General features: G+C 54.9%; 1 protein-coding gene across 6 annotated transcripts in view; it reads left to right on the forward strand.

Annotated features, from left to right (window-relative positions):
• Positions 1-592: 592 nt before the first annotated feature.
• The window catches only part of TCOF1 (treacle ribosome biogenesis factor 1), a 402392-nt gene continuing 389640 nt past the window's right edge, over positions 593-13344 (forward strand). For 2 of the 6 annotated variants that reach the window (XM_078653595.1, XM_078653594.1), the window contains exon 1: positions 596-821. In XM_078653595.1, coding sequence (XP_078509721.1) covers positions 693-821 — 129 coding nt within the window. In that variant the 5' untranslated portion in view covers positions 596-692. Of the gene's footprint in view, positions 822-13344 lie in introns of all 6 variants that reach the window. The other 4 variants (XM_078653593.1, XM_078653591.1, XM_078653592.1 and 1 more) reach the window with 4 other exon arrangements.

A 13344-nucleotide genomic window follows, 5' to 3' on the forward strand; every position in this document is an offset into this window, starting at 1 on the left:
CTTACTAGTGCCTCTATGCCTGCTTGGTCATGTCTTACATGTGACAGACCTGGAGAAACTATTTGTCAATTGTTAGTGACTTTTCATTTTTGGTGGTTTACAGCATTTTCAAGATCTTCTGAGAGTTTTTCGTTGCTCACATGGGTGTAATTTCTGATATTTATATATTTACCTGGTCTCCATTGCTTGATTTTGCTCACGAGAAAGTGTCACTCATATTTGTTGAAATGTCACTCATAATTACACAGAAATTATGAAAGTGTCACACATAGCAATCTGAAACCTTGGCAGCTATGCCAAGAGACTGCATTTGGTAGTACATTTGAAAATATTGGGTCGTTTTCTACAATATACTAATAAAATCCCGTAATTGTTTATACGGAAGCAAGGTGTAGTATTGTATAGCTATAAATTGAGGCGTCGTTGAAGAAATAGAAAGCCAAGTTAGGCATTCACAAGAAAAGACTACGTTTCCCGGCGGGAGTCATGATGTGCCCGCCCAGACAAAACTAACCCAGACGGAGGAATTACTTCCGGGGGTCAACGCGTAAACATGGCGTACTAGTAGGGAAGGACAACAGTCTCACCGTACTCGATGCGCAGAACCGGAAATTGAGTTAAAGGAATCAGACTACGTGTCCCGGCATACCTCTCGCGACGCGCCGGAAGCGTGTCTGAAGTGTGCTTAGTGCATGGCAGGCGTTGGTAGCAGCATGGCTTCCCCGGACCCTGAACGGCGCTTGTTGGCGCTCGTGCATCAGCATCTGGTTCAATGCGGTTATCGAGAGGCAGCCCGGGAGGTACAAAAGCAGAGCGGAGAGGTGAGAAGGGCCAGGACCGCATCTAGGTTGGGAGGGGAGAATCTAGGAGGTTAAAGAGTTGAAATGAAAATCCCACCAGTAACATACATGCGTAGTAATACATTCCCAGGTTAGGAGTAGTGTTTTCTTTAATTAAACATGGGATTTTGCAGTTTACCTTAATTTCCACCTGAATCGTTTATAATTCACTAAACTACAATTTGAAGTATTGTCCGTGCCCAGTGAGCTAAGACATGTGGCTCATACACTGTGTGTAACCCTCACTGTAACTCATCCTATACGTTGATTTACACACCCATGATTTGTCGATGTTTAATGCGTGCATGTGCTGTAAAGCACACTTACACCCTGCATTGAGATGAGTAGCGATATAAAGAAAATACAACTAAATTGTGGTATTTAAATTGTTAATTGCGTAAGCACTGGGTACAGACCAACATATCTGACATTCTTAAAGTTCATGCAAATCTCTTTGATACAAGGACCGAACAAAGTCAAAACTAGGCCTCTCTTAAGTACCTGTGAAGTGATCGCTTTTGCAACTATCAATCAATCAAACAGCATTTGTGTAGTGCAACAGTCTCACCCCTAGGAGTATTGTCTGTTGTGTCTGTGTCAAAGAGCCAGATCTTGAGTCTCTTTCTGAAGTCTGCCAGAAAGGGGACTGTACGGAGCAGGAGGGGAAGGTCGTTCCAGGTCTTGTCAGCGGTGTACGAGGAGTGGCCACTGCTGCAATCGATGCAGGGCGTGTGTGCAAGGGCTAGTGAAGAGGAGCGCAGGTGTCTAGCAGGATGGGGGAAGTTCAGTCGAAGGTTGAGGGAGGCAGGTGCTGTGTTATGGAGGGCTTTGTAGGCATCTGTGAGAATCTTGAACTGACATATTTTCTGGATGGGGAGCGTGGAGGTCTTTCAGGTGGGGGAGGTCTAGGATGAGTCTGCCTGTATGGTCTGGAGTCTTCTGAGGAGCTGGGTGGAGATGCCGGTGTAGAGGGTGATGACGTAGTCGAGGCAGCTGTAGATGAGGGCTTGGGTGATGGTCTTTCTTGTGTTTGGAATCCATCTGAAGATTCTGTGGAGCTTGCAGTGGGTGGAAGCAGGAGGAGGCGACTGCATTAACATGTTGTTTCATTGTCAGTTGGCTGTCCAGGTTGATGCCGAGGTTGTGTGCATGGTCGTTCGGTGTGGGTCCAGGTTCTGCAGGCTGCTAGCTGTGGTCCCATGCAGAAGTGTTCTTCCTGAAAATCAGCACTTCTGTTTTGTCGTAGTTGAGTTGGAAGCAGTTGCCTCTTATTAATTCGGCTACGTTGGTTATGGTATTTCAGAAGTTGGTTTTAGAGCGGTCCTCAATCAGCGAGAGGATCAGTACAGTGTCATCTGCGTAGGAGTTTGTCAGTGGAATCTGACGGTGTCTGCAAGGGGTGGTGATATTGGTGTTGAACATGATGGGGCTGAGAGATAATCCTTGTGGTACGCCGCATATGATGTCTTAGGGTGCGAAGATGAAGTGAGGCAGTCGGATGCTCTGTGTGCATCCTGTGAGGAAGGAGGCGATCCACTTGAGGGCGTCTTGCTGTAGGCCTATTTTGTGGAGTCAGTTGGTGAGGGTGTTGTGGGAGACTGCCGAATGCCACGGAGAGGTCGAGTAGGATCAGGGCCACGGTTTCTCCATGGTCGTGGAGTGTTCTGATGTCATTGGCGGCGATCTGCGTGGTCTCAATGCTGTGGTTGTCAAGGAATCCTGATTGAGAGGTGTCAAGTAGATGGTTTTGTTCCAGGAATTCAGTGAGTTGCTGGTTGATGTTTTTTTTGAGAGCTTTGGCCGGGTGGGGGAGCAGGGAGATCAGCAATAGTTTTTGAGAACGTTGAGTCAGTGGAGGCTTTCTTCAGGAGGTGTTTGACGTCTATGTGTCCGTCTGTTTGGGAAGGTTGCTGTGGAGATAGAGATGTTGAAGGTGCTGGTGAGTTGTGTGCTGATGGGGTTCGTTGCAAGGCTGTAGAGGTGGTGGGGGTAGGGGTCAGTAGGTGCCCCAGAGTCGATGCAAGACATGATGGCGGAGGTGGTGAGGGGTGTGAGTGTTGACCAGGTGGTGACGGCTTGGCTGCTGTTCGCTGAGGTCATGGGTGATGAGTGGCTGGTAGAATGTTGAATGTGTTGTAGATGCTGGTGATCTTGCTATAGAAGTAGGCTAAGAAGGTGTCGCAGAGTTCTTGAGAGGGGGTAAATTGTGTTCTCTATGGCTGTTGGGTTGGGGAATTCTTTGAGTATTTGAAGAGTTCCTTTGCGTGTTTGGCCGCAGAGTCGATGCAGATGGTGATGGCTGCTTTCGTGGCTTCTTTGATGTGCCGGTGTTAGTTTCCAAGGGCTGTTTTGTGGGCTGCTCTGTTGGCGGGGCTCTCTGGCTGTTTCCCCAGTGTTTGCCAGTTGCGCTTCGTCTGGGGTGTACCAGCCTGCATGTTTGGGGCCCTTGTTGGATTAAGTAGGTTTCAGTGTGGTGACTGTGTCAGTGATCCAGGCGGCGAAGTTCTGGATGGCCTGATAGTGGTCTATTGAAGCCTCGGGTTGTGAGGTGGTGAGGGCCCATGCCCACTGAGTTTCAGTGACCTTGCTCCAGCTGTGTTGGGAGAAGATCTGATGCCTGGTGATGGTGTGCTGGGCGTCGATGATGATGAAGTGTACGATGGTGTGTTCAGTCCAGGTGAGTTCTGTGGTATGGCTGAATTTGATTCTGTCACTTAAAGTTAAAATGGCGTCGAGTGTGTTGGATTTGTGTGTTTGTTCGGTGACCAGTTGGGTGAGGCCAAAGATGTTCAGGTTCTCCAGGAGTGCAATGGAGTTGGCGTTGTGGGGGGCATCTGTCGAAGGGGAGTCGGAGAGTAGGACGTAGAGGTGAGAGTCGATTACTAGAGGGGCAATGATGTTGCTCGTGTTTCGGGGGTCTGTAGGCCAGGGTGCCTCTTATCGTGGTCTTTGCTTCCATTTTTAGTAGGAAATTGAGGTGTTCCATGAGAGAAGTGGGGTCGTCATTCATTATGGTGCATCTGATGGTTTTCTTGAAGATGATGGCAATGATGCTGCCTTGTTTCGTGGCACTGCTACAGTGTATCATCATGTAGCCTTTGGGAGTGGCAGTGGTGGTGTCTGGGTTCAAGGAGGGGTTGAGCCATTATGAATGCAACGTTCATGGAGAGGGTGTTGATGGTGTCTCAAATTTCCGTGACATGTTTTCATAGTAAGCGGGCGTTGAGCAGGATACAATAGTGGTGGTGAGGCATTCTTGGTCTTCTGGGCAGCAGTGGTGCAGGATTTTTCGTAGGTTGTGTTGCAGGAGAAGTGGTAGTGTCAGCAGGTGAAGGGTCCTTTGGTGGATTGTGGGGAGGAGGAAAAACTGTTTTGGCATCCAGGTCCAAGTATTCCATGGCTGTGTAGCATCGGGAGGGCCAAGGGTCCTAGCACTGGCCTCTGTCCAACTGGCTGTGCATTGGCAGCACACCCGTTGCTCGTGTCTGCTCATCTCTATAAGTGGTTCTAGTAGGAGGTCCTGGTGCAGGCAGCGCAGGGTAGGGGACAGCGAGCAGTGCAGGGACTGGGCCTGAAGGCGGTGCGCGGACTGGTACAGCAGTCAGGGGCAGTGCACGGACTGGGCAGGGGCAGCAACAGCATGCGGGACAGCAGACGGCGCTGGATCAAGCAGAATATGGGTAGCTCAGCCAGTCCTCCCTGGCCCGGGTACTGCCCAGGCTTCCCTGGTGCTGCCTGCGCTTTGGCCTCCCCGGCCCGGGTGCTGCCTGCGCTTTGGCCTCCCCGGCCCGGGTGCTGCCTGCGCTTTGGCCTCCCCGGCCCGGGTGCTGCCTGCGCTTTGGCCTCCCCGGCCCGGGTGCTGCCTGCGCTTTGGCCTTCCCGGCCCGAGTGCTGCCTGCGCTTTGGCCTTCCCGGCCCGGGTGCTGCCTGCGCTTTGGCCTTCCCGGCCCGGGTGCTGCCTGCGCTTTGGCCTCCCCGGCCTGGGTGCCGCCCGCACCCCGGCCTCCCCATGTCCCCTAGGTTTGGGAGTCAGACTCCAGTTATGAGGCCAAAGGGGCAGGGGCCAATCCGGGCTCTCGTCCCAGCAGTACAGGCTATTGTGCAGTGTAGTTCAGTGGGTAGAGGGTTTATATGAATCCCCTAGGTGTGAGGCTCCATATAGCTCTCACCCAGGATACTTGAAAAAAAGGATTCCTAATGGACGCTTAACTTCAGCTTTTGTATTGTGCCCAGTTGGAATTTAAAATAACAAAGCCTCCTCGCTGGCTGCACACTGCTGCTGGGAACGAAAGCAGACAACATGCAGGTGCTGTGGAATGTATTGTCTGAAAGTTACACCAGGACGAGTTCAGCATGTTTCAGTGGAGCCACGCTTATCGGCAGGGTTGACGCCGTCCACCCTTTGAAAATAGTGGGTGGACGCTGTCCACCTAAGTGTACCCCGATTTGTGCCCTGCTGACAAGGGAGGGAGTAGATATGTGGAGTGGTGGGAGAAGGTGAAAGTTACATTCTTCATGTATTCTATTATGACTTTTCCCCTTATTACATTGTCTTCCTTCATTATAATGTTTCCAGAAATTGGGCATCTCATTATTACTAGAATATTATGAGTTAACGTGAATGATTTACGCCACTGGAGTATTACAGTCTGCTCTGGTGACAGATAAGGTCTCAAAATGCTTCTAGACTCTCGGATGCCCTTATTCTTTCTAATCTGTCTTCATCCATAGACCCATTATCTCACTCTATCCTGATTCAAAAACCTGGGAGTCAGCAAAAATGTACTGAGCTGGTTAGGTTCCTGTCTTTTAGAGTGATCTCAGTCAGTTCACATGCCTCCCTTTAAGTCAAATGCAAGGGTCACTTGTGGCATGCCTCTCAGCCCCACATTCTTTAATGTTTACATTTCGCTACTGGCTTCCTTGGCTCGGTCCTTCTACTTAAGCTTGGCATCGAGTGCTCATTTCACTCAAATAACCATCTCAATTATGACAATCCTGACCTCATGTGAACTAATTTTTGTCTCTGCTTAAGTGCAGTTGCACCTTTGATAAATGACAACTGTTTCATGTTTAATAGTCGCTAAACATAAATCTTACTATTCAGCAAACAAACTTATGGCTTGGCAACTGCATGATGGGCTGCTGAGCTCCCCTCCGCTTCATGCCCGTTCTTTAGTTGCAGATAAAAAATAGTTCTCAATTCAAAGCACTCTGCTTCACTCGCCGGGCCTTCTTCATCGATGGCCTTATTTATCCAATATACATTTTTTAACTACACTGACCTTCCTGTACTTTGCCGTCTCCTCTTTTGTTAATAGTAACAAATCCTAGAATCAAAAGGGCCAGGCTGGGTGGCTGTGACTCTTTCATTACTGGCATCAAATCTGTGGCCCGATCTCCATATTCTTCTAAAAAGTATTCCGACTTAATCCTCTTTAGGAAAAATTATGTAAAACTTGACTGTTCAGTTAGCTTCTTTTCCTTGCTTCAATTATTAAGCTTGATATTAATTTCACAAATGTGGTTGATATTGTGACTGAACTATTGGTAGATATATATATATATATATAATTAATATTCTAACTATCATGTTTGCTCCTGATAGCGCAAATAATATTCATCACATTTTATTGATATGACTGTTAAACTTTTACTGGTATTGCCGTTTCATATTGCCATCACAAATACTGGTGGTATTGCACGTATTTTGACTGTATCTATTATTAATAAGTAGTTGTTAGACGGGGACCCAGAGGGTCGGCCGAATACTGGGGGGAGAGGCCTCCGATGAGGGCCGTCTCCGGCGATCGTACAGACAAGTCACTTCCCTCCCCACAGATAGACACCACACAAGGATGAGATCAACACTCTTTATATAGGGTTCTTGCGGCAAGGTTATCAGCGGTACAGGAGATTCAGGACTCGAGGGCCCTCTCAATTCTAGTCTCTGTAGGGAAAGGGGTAGCGGGACAGTCTTGGTACCGGGTCGGTACAGAGGGTGGTAAGAGAGAAGCTCACAATCCTCGAGCTTAGGAGTCTGCAAGGTTGGGCCGCGGCAGCGCCAGCCGGCTAAGATGAAGGTCGACAACAAAGGGGCCGCGGCAGCGCCAGCAGGCTAAGGCGATGGTTCGATGGGCAGAGGGCCGCGGCAGCGCCAGCAGGCCAAGGTGGTAGTCCACGTTGCAGAGGGCCGCGGCAGCGCCAGCAGGCCAAGGTAGTAGTTCACGCTGCAGAGGGCCGCGGCAGCGCCAGCAGGCCAAGATGATGGTTTCACGAGGGGGGGGGCCGCGGCAGCGCCAGCAGGCCAAGATGATGGTTTCACGAGGGGGGGGCCGCGGCAGCGCCAGCAGGCCAAGACGAAGTGTTCACAGGGCAGGGCTGCGGCAGCGCCAGCAGTCCGTCAAGGATGAGTTCTTCTCGGTGTCTCTCGACTCCAGGATACAACTGCCCTCCTGGTCTGGGTCTTCCCCAGTTATAGGTCTGGTTCCCTTTGATGTCCGGACCCTCGCGCCTTGAGGTCGGGAGGTCCGGAATGAGGGGGTCCCGACACCCAGCAGGGGGTTGGAGCCAGCGCCCAGGGAGGCCGGGGGTGATCGACACCCGGCGGAGGAGAGCCGTTGACGCCTTCTTCTTTCATTGACCTGCCAAGTGGTCTCTTTACCTCCTGCGTGGAGGGTGGTGCCGCGATGGCCGGGCCAGGCCCAGGGTTGGGGTCGAGTCGAGGTTGAGTGTCCAAAGATGGCGGCTGGGCCGGGGCCATGGTGCTGACGGGGACCAGGGCCAGCCGGTACGGGAGGGTTCAGGAGCTGGCGTCCCGTTGTGGACGGGTTGTGGGTTGCCTCGGGGGGGATGCCGGGGTGGCTCTTGCTGGGGATTCAGGGAGAGCCGGGGTCCGGGCCCCGTTGTGCGGAGGGGGGACGGCCCAGCCACGCGGCCTGTCCAACATGCGTCCCCCCCCTAGCTGAAGGCAGGGAGAGTCAGCCATCCTCTTGGGGGCTCTCCTCGCCGAGGCGGAAAAAGCGTGACAGGCCGTCTGCGTTGGCGTGGTCCTGGCCTGGACGATGCTCCACAGTGAAGTCCATCCCCTGTAGGGAGATGGACCAGCGCAACAGTTTCGGGTTCTCCCCCCGCATCTGCATCAGCCATTGCAGGGGTCGGTGGTCTGTCTGCACCCGAAAGGGGGTGCCGAAGAGGTAGGGCCGGAGCTTCTTGAGGGCCCATACTACGGCGAAGGCCTCCCTCTCGATGGTGCTCCAGCGCTGTTCCCGGGCCAGCAGGCGTCGGCTGATGAATGCCACTGGCTGATCGACTCCCTCGGTGTTGAGTTGGGAGAGGACGGCCCCCACACCATGATCGGAGGCGTCCGTCTGCACAATGAATTCCCGGCCGTAGTCGGGAGCCTGGAGCACGGGGGCAGTGCACATGGCGGCCTTCAGCTTCTCGAAGGCCGATTGGCAGTCCGGAGTCCAGTTGATCGTTTTGGGGCTCTTCTTGGATGTGAGCTCCGTGAGGGGCCCCACGATGCTGCCGTAGTCCTTCACAAACCGCCGGTAGTACCCGGTGAGCCCCAGGAAGGCCCGGACCTCGGTTTGGGTCGTAGGGGGTTGCCAGGCCTGGATGGCAGCGATCTTGAGCTGGAGGGGGGCCACCAGACCGCTTCCCACCTGGTGTCCTAGGTAGGTCACGGACCCTTGGCCCACCTGACATTTGCTGGCCTTGAGGGTGAGCCCGGCCTGCTGGAGGGCGTGTAGAACTTTCCGCAGGTGGCGGAGGTGGTCGGTCCAGTGGTGACTGTACACAGCGATGTCGTCCAGGTAGGCGGCGCTGAATCCTTCGAGGCCCGCCAGTACCTGGTTCACGAGTCGTTGAAATGTTGCCGGAGCGTTTTTCATGCCGAATGGCATCATCCTGAAGTGGTAGTGACCATCCGGGGTAGAGAAGGCGGATCGTTCTTGGGCCCTGGGGGTGAGGCCGATTTGCCAGTAGCCCGCTGTTAAATCGAAGATGCTCAGGTAGCGGGCGGCCCCCATACGGTCAATTAGCTCATCTGCCCGGGGGATAGGGTGAGCATCGGTCCTGGTAACGGCATTCAGTCCCCGGTAGTCCACACAGAACCGGAGCTCAGGGGCAACGCCCGGGGCGGCAGCCTTGGGGACCAGGACGACGGGGCTGGCCCAGGGGCTGTCCGAGGGTTCGATCACTCCCAGTGTTAGCATCTTGGACACCTCGGTCTGGATGCAGGTGCGCACCCGATCTGGTACGCGGTACGCCCTGTGGCGAATAGGGGGGCTGTCCACATCGTGAAGGCACCAGGGGGTGACCCCAGGGGTGAGAGAGAACAAGGAGGCGAATCGTGTCAGGAGAGCTTGACAGTCTTGACGTTGCTCCGGGGCCAAGGCCTCGGTGAGTCTGACCCCTTCCACGGAGCCATCCTGCTCGAGGGTCCTCAGCAGGTCCGGAAGGGGCTCAGAGTCTTCTTCCGTCCCATTATCGGTAGCCATCAGGAGGCTGAGTTCTGAACGTACAAAATGGGGCTTGAGTCTGTTGGCGTGGAGGACCCGTAGGGGGTTCCGGGAAGTTTCCATGTCGATTAAGTAGGTGACGGGCCCCTTGCGTTCGATCACCTTGAAGGGCCCGGACCATTTGTCCTGTAGAGCACAGGGTTCAACCGGGGACATCACCCAGACCTCCTGTCCCGGCTCGAACTCGAGGGAGGAGGCGTGCTGGTCATACCATTTCTTCATGTCTTCCTGACTGGCTTCAAGGTTGACTTTGGCGATCTCCCTGAATCGCCGGGTCTGGTTGCGAAGGGCCAAGAGGTATTTGTACACATCCGGGGGAGTTTTCTGGGGGGGCCTCTCCCAACCTTCTTTGACTAGGCTGAGGGGACCCCGGACGGGGTGCCCGTACAGGAGTTCAAATGGGCTGAAGCCTAGGGATTTTTGAGGGACCTCTCGGTAGGCGAACAGGAGGCATGGGAGTAGCACGTCCCACTGGCGACGGAGGGGCTCTTCTAGGCCCATGATCATTCCTTTGAGAGTGCGGTTAAACCGCTCGACCAATCCATTTCCTTGTGGGTGATAGGGGGTCGTGAATTTGTAGGTGACCCCGCCCTGTTGCCAGAGAGACTTCATGTATTTCGAGATGAAGTTCGTGCCCCTGTCGCTGACGACCTCCCGGGGAAAGCCCACCCGGGAGAAGATCCCCATCAGGGCTCGGCCTACCACAGGCGCCGTCACGGTTCGAAGAGGGATAGCCTCGGGATAGCGGGTGGCGTGGTCCACCAGGATGAACCGGTGTCCTTGGGCGGTTCGGGGGTCCAGGGGCCCCACAATGTCTATTCCCACCCGTTCGAACGGGGTGGTGACGACGGGAAAAGGCTGCAAGGGTGCTTTGGTTTTTCGGCCACTTTTTCCGCTGGCCTGGCAGGTGGGGCAGGCCCTGCAGTGGTTGGTGACATCTTTTCGCATTCGGGGCCAGTAAAAGTGGGTCACCAGGCGGTCGTACGTTTTGTCCTGTCCCAGGTGTCCGGCAAGGGGTATATCGTGGGCTAAGTTCAAGAGGAAATCTCTGAAGCGGAGGGGCACCACCAGCACCCGACTGGCCCCCAGTTCTGCAATCCTTTGCTCACTGTAGAGCAGGTCATTGTCCCAGTAGATCCAGTGGGCCCCCGAGGTGTCCCCTGCGCTCTGGGCAAGGGCTTGCTGCCGGAGTCCCTCGAGGGAGGGACAGGTTCTTTGTTCTTGTTGGAATTGTTCCTGGTGGGGCCCCCCTCTTGATGCCACTGGGCCAGGTCGGGGAGGTCCGGGAGCTGACCGGGTCCTTCTTCGGTTTGGGCCGGGATACTTGCTTCTGGGGTGGCCTCCTCCGGGACAATCGCGGGAGGAGGCTCCGGCCACTCTGGTTCTTCTGGACTGGGGACGGCACGGGCGGTCATGGACCGGGTCGTAGCACAGACCCATTCGGGGAGGCCCAGCATCCCCAGGTGCTCTCTCCGTTCGACTGCTGCCCAGGGAGAACTTTCGAGATCGTTCCCCAGGAGGCAATCCACGGGGGCATCATCGCGGACAGTTACTTTCAGCATCCCTGATACTCCTCCCCATTCGAAGGGGACGTAGGCCATTTGACATAGACTTTCTGAGTTGTCGGCCGACCGGACAGGGCAAAGAATGTTCGGCAAGATCTGGTCCGGGGCCACCAGATGACAGCGGACCGCGGTCACACTGGCCCCGGTGTCGCGGAGGGCTTCCGCCCGGCGGCCATTAATGTTGACCCACTGGCTGTACTTCTGCGTGCTGGCGGGAAGGGGGGCCCGAGGGATCAGGTCTCGCTCCCCTAAGCAAACCAGGGACATGGCGGCCGGTTCCCACTCAGGCTGGTCGTTTTCGTACTCTTCTTGGTCTTCTGGGTGCTGCTCTTCCCCCAGGGCTGCAGCAGCGACCTGGCGGGGTAAAGGGTTCGGGTTCTTTGGGCAATTGGGATCATTTGCGTAGTGGCCGGGTCGCTGGCATCGGTGGCAAGTGATGTTGGCTCGGAAGCCGGGTCGCATCGGGGGGTTTCCCCTGCCGGCCGGGGGCGGGGTGTTGCTGGCGGGAGTCACCGGGCCGGTGTCCCTACCCCGGCCCTGGCCTCCTCCTCCACGGGGGCGATGGGGCCCTTGGGCAGTTCTGTGCGCTTCGCTGGGTCCGTTTCGGCCAACTCGGGTGCTTTCCCATCGGTCAGCTTCGGCGGCGAGTTGCCGAGGTTCCGTTAGTTTACTGTCCAGGAGGTGCTGCCTGAGTTCGATGAAGCAGTTGTTAGAAAGGTGCTCCCACACAACAAGGTCAAAGAGCTGTTCGTAGGTGGTCACGTTGCTGCCCTTGATCCACCCCTCGAAGGCCCGGCTAAAGAAGTTCACGTATTCCACCCAAGTTGTACCCGGGATCCGTTTGCAGTCGCGGAACCGCTGGCGGTACATCTCGGGTGTGAGTCCGTATCGAGTGAGGAGGGCGGCCTTCATGTGGTCGTAGGATGTCATCAGATGGTCCGGGAGTTGCAGCAGGGCGTCTCGCCCTTCGTTGACAAACCTCCCCCATAACCCGGCTCCCCAGTCGCTTTGGGGAATCCGGTGGGAGGTCATGGCTACTTCGTACGCTTTGAACCATTGCTGGATGTCATCGTTCTTGTAGTACTCTGACGACATCTTTGGGTATGTGGACCTTGGGGTCTGTAGGGGCAGGAGTGTTCGTGCGCTCGGGGACCCCGAGTTCCTTGTTCTGCTTCCGAATCTCTAGTTCTTTGAGGTTGCGCTCATGTTCGTAGGTTAGCTTCTTCTCTTCTAGCTCTCTCTGCCTTTGTTTCTCTTCTCGCTCCTCTCGGAGCCGTAAGTGTTCCAACGTTATTCTTTGTTCCGCCAATTTGAGCTCTCCATCTAAGCGAAGTCGTGCCAGTTCTAATTCATGGAGCCTGCTTTTTTCCCGTTCCCGGACCTCTTCTGGGGAGAGACCCGATCTTCTTTCTTCCGTCGGCGTGGGGCTTGTTTCGGGTGTCTCGTGGCTTTGTGTTTGGGGTACGGTCGTACCCGTCTCCGCCCAAGATTCCAGGGCTCGTTTGAAGTCCTCTTTCGTGCTCAGTCCTGTGGTTGAAATGCCTAATTCCATGTTTCAGTTCTGTGGTTGTATTCTTCCAGCTTTTCCATCTGGAATTTTTCTGTTGCTCCGCTCTCTTTTGTTGTCATGGTGTTTGTGTGTCGTGGGGCGAGTGACCCTCTGTACGGTTATGCGTAGGTTCGGATCGCGCCGCTGGCCACCAATGTTAGACGGGGACCCAGAGGGTCGGCCGAATACTGGGGGAGAGGCCTCCGATGAGGGCCGTCTCCGGCGATCGTACAGACAAGTCACTTCCCTCCCCACAGATAGACACCACACAAGGATGAGATCAACACTCTTTATATAGGGTTCTTGCGGCAAGGTTATCAGCGGTACAGGAGATTCAGGACTCGAGGGCCCTCTCGATTCTAGTCTCTGTAGGGAAAGGGGTAGCGGGACAGTCTTGGTACCGGGTCGGTACAGAGGGTGGTAAGAGAGAAGCTCACAATCCTCGAGCTTAGGAGTCTGCAAGGTTGGGCCGCGGCAGCGCCAGCTGGCTAAGATGAAGGTCGACAACGAAGGGGCCGCAGCAGCGCCAGCAGGCCAAGGTGATGGTTCAAGTACAGAGGGCCGCGGCAGCGCCAGCAGGCTAAGGCGATGGTTCGATGGGCAGAGGGCCGCGGCAGCGCCAGCAGGCCAAGGTGTTAGTCCACGTTGCAGAGGGCCACGGCAGCGCCAGCAGGCCAAGGTAGTAGTTCACGCTGCAGAGGGCCGCGGCAGCGCCAGCAGGCCAAGATGATGGTTTCACGAGGGGGGGGCCGCGGCAGCGCCAGCAGGCCAAGACGAAGTGTTCACAGGGCAGGGCTGCGGCAGCGCCAGCAGTCCGTCAAGGATGAGTTCTTCTCGGTGTCTCTCGACTCCAGGATACAACTGCC

Source organism: Lissotriton helveticus, chromosome 7, assembly GCF_964261635.1.
Source record: "Lissotriton helveticus chromosome 7, aLisHel1.1, whole genome shotgun sequence".
NCBI lineage: Eukaryota > Metazoa > Chordata > Amphibia > Caudata > Salamandridae > Lissotriton > Lissotriton helveticus.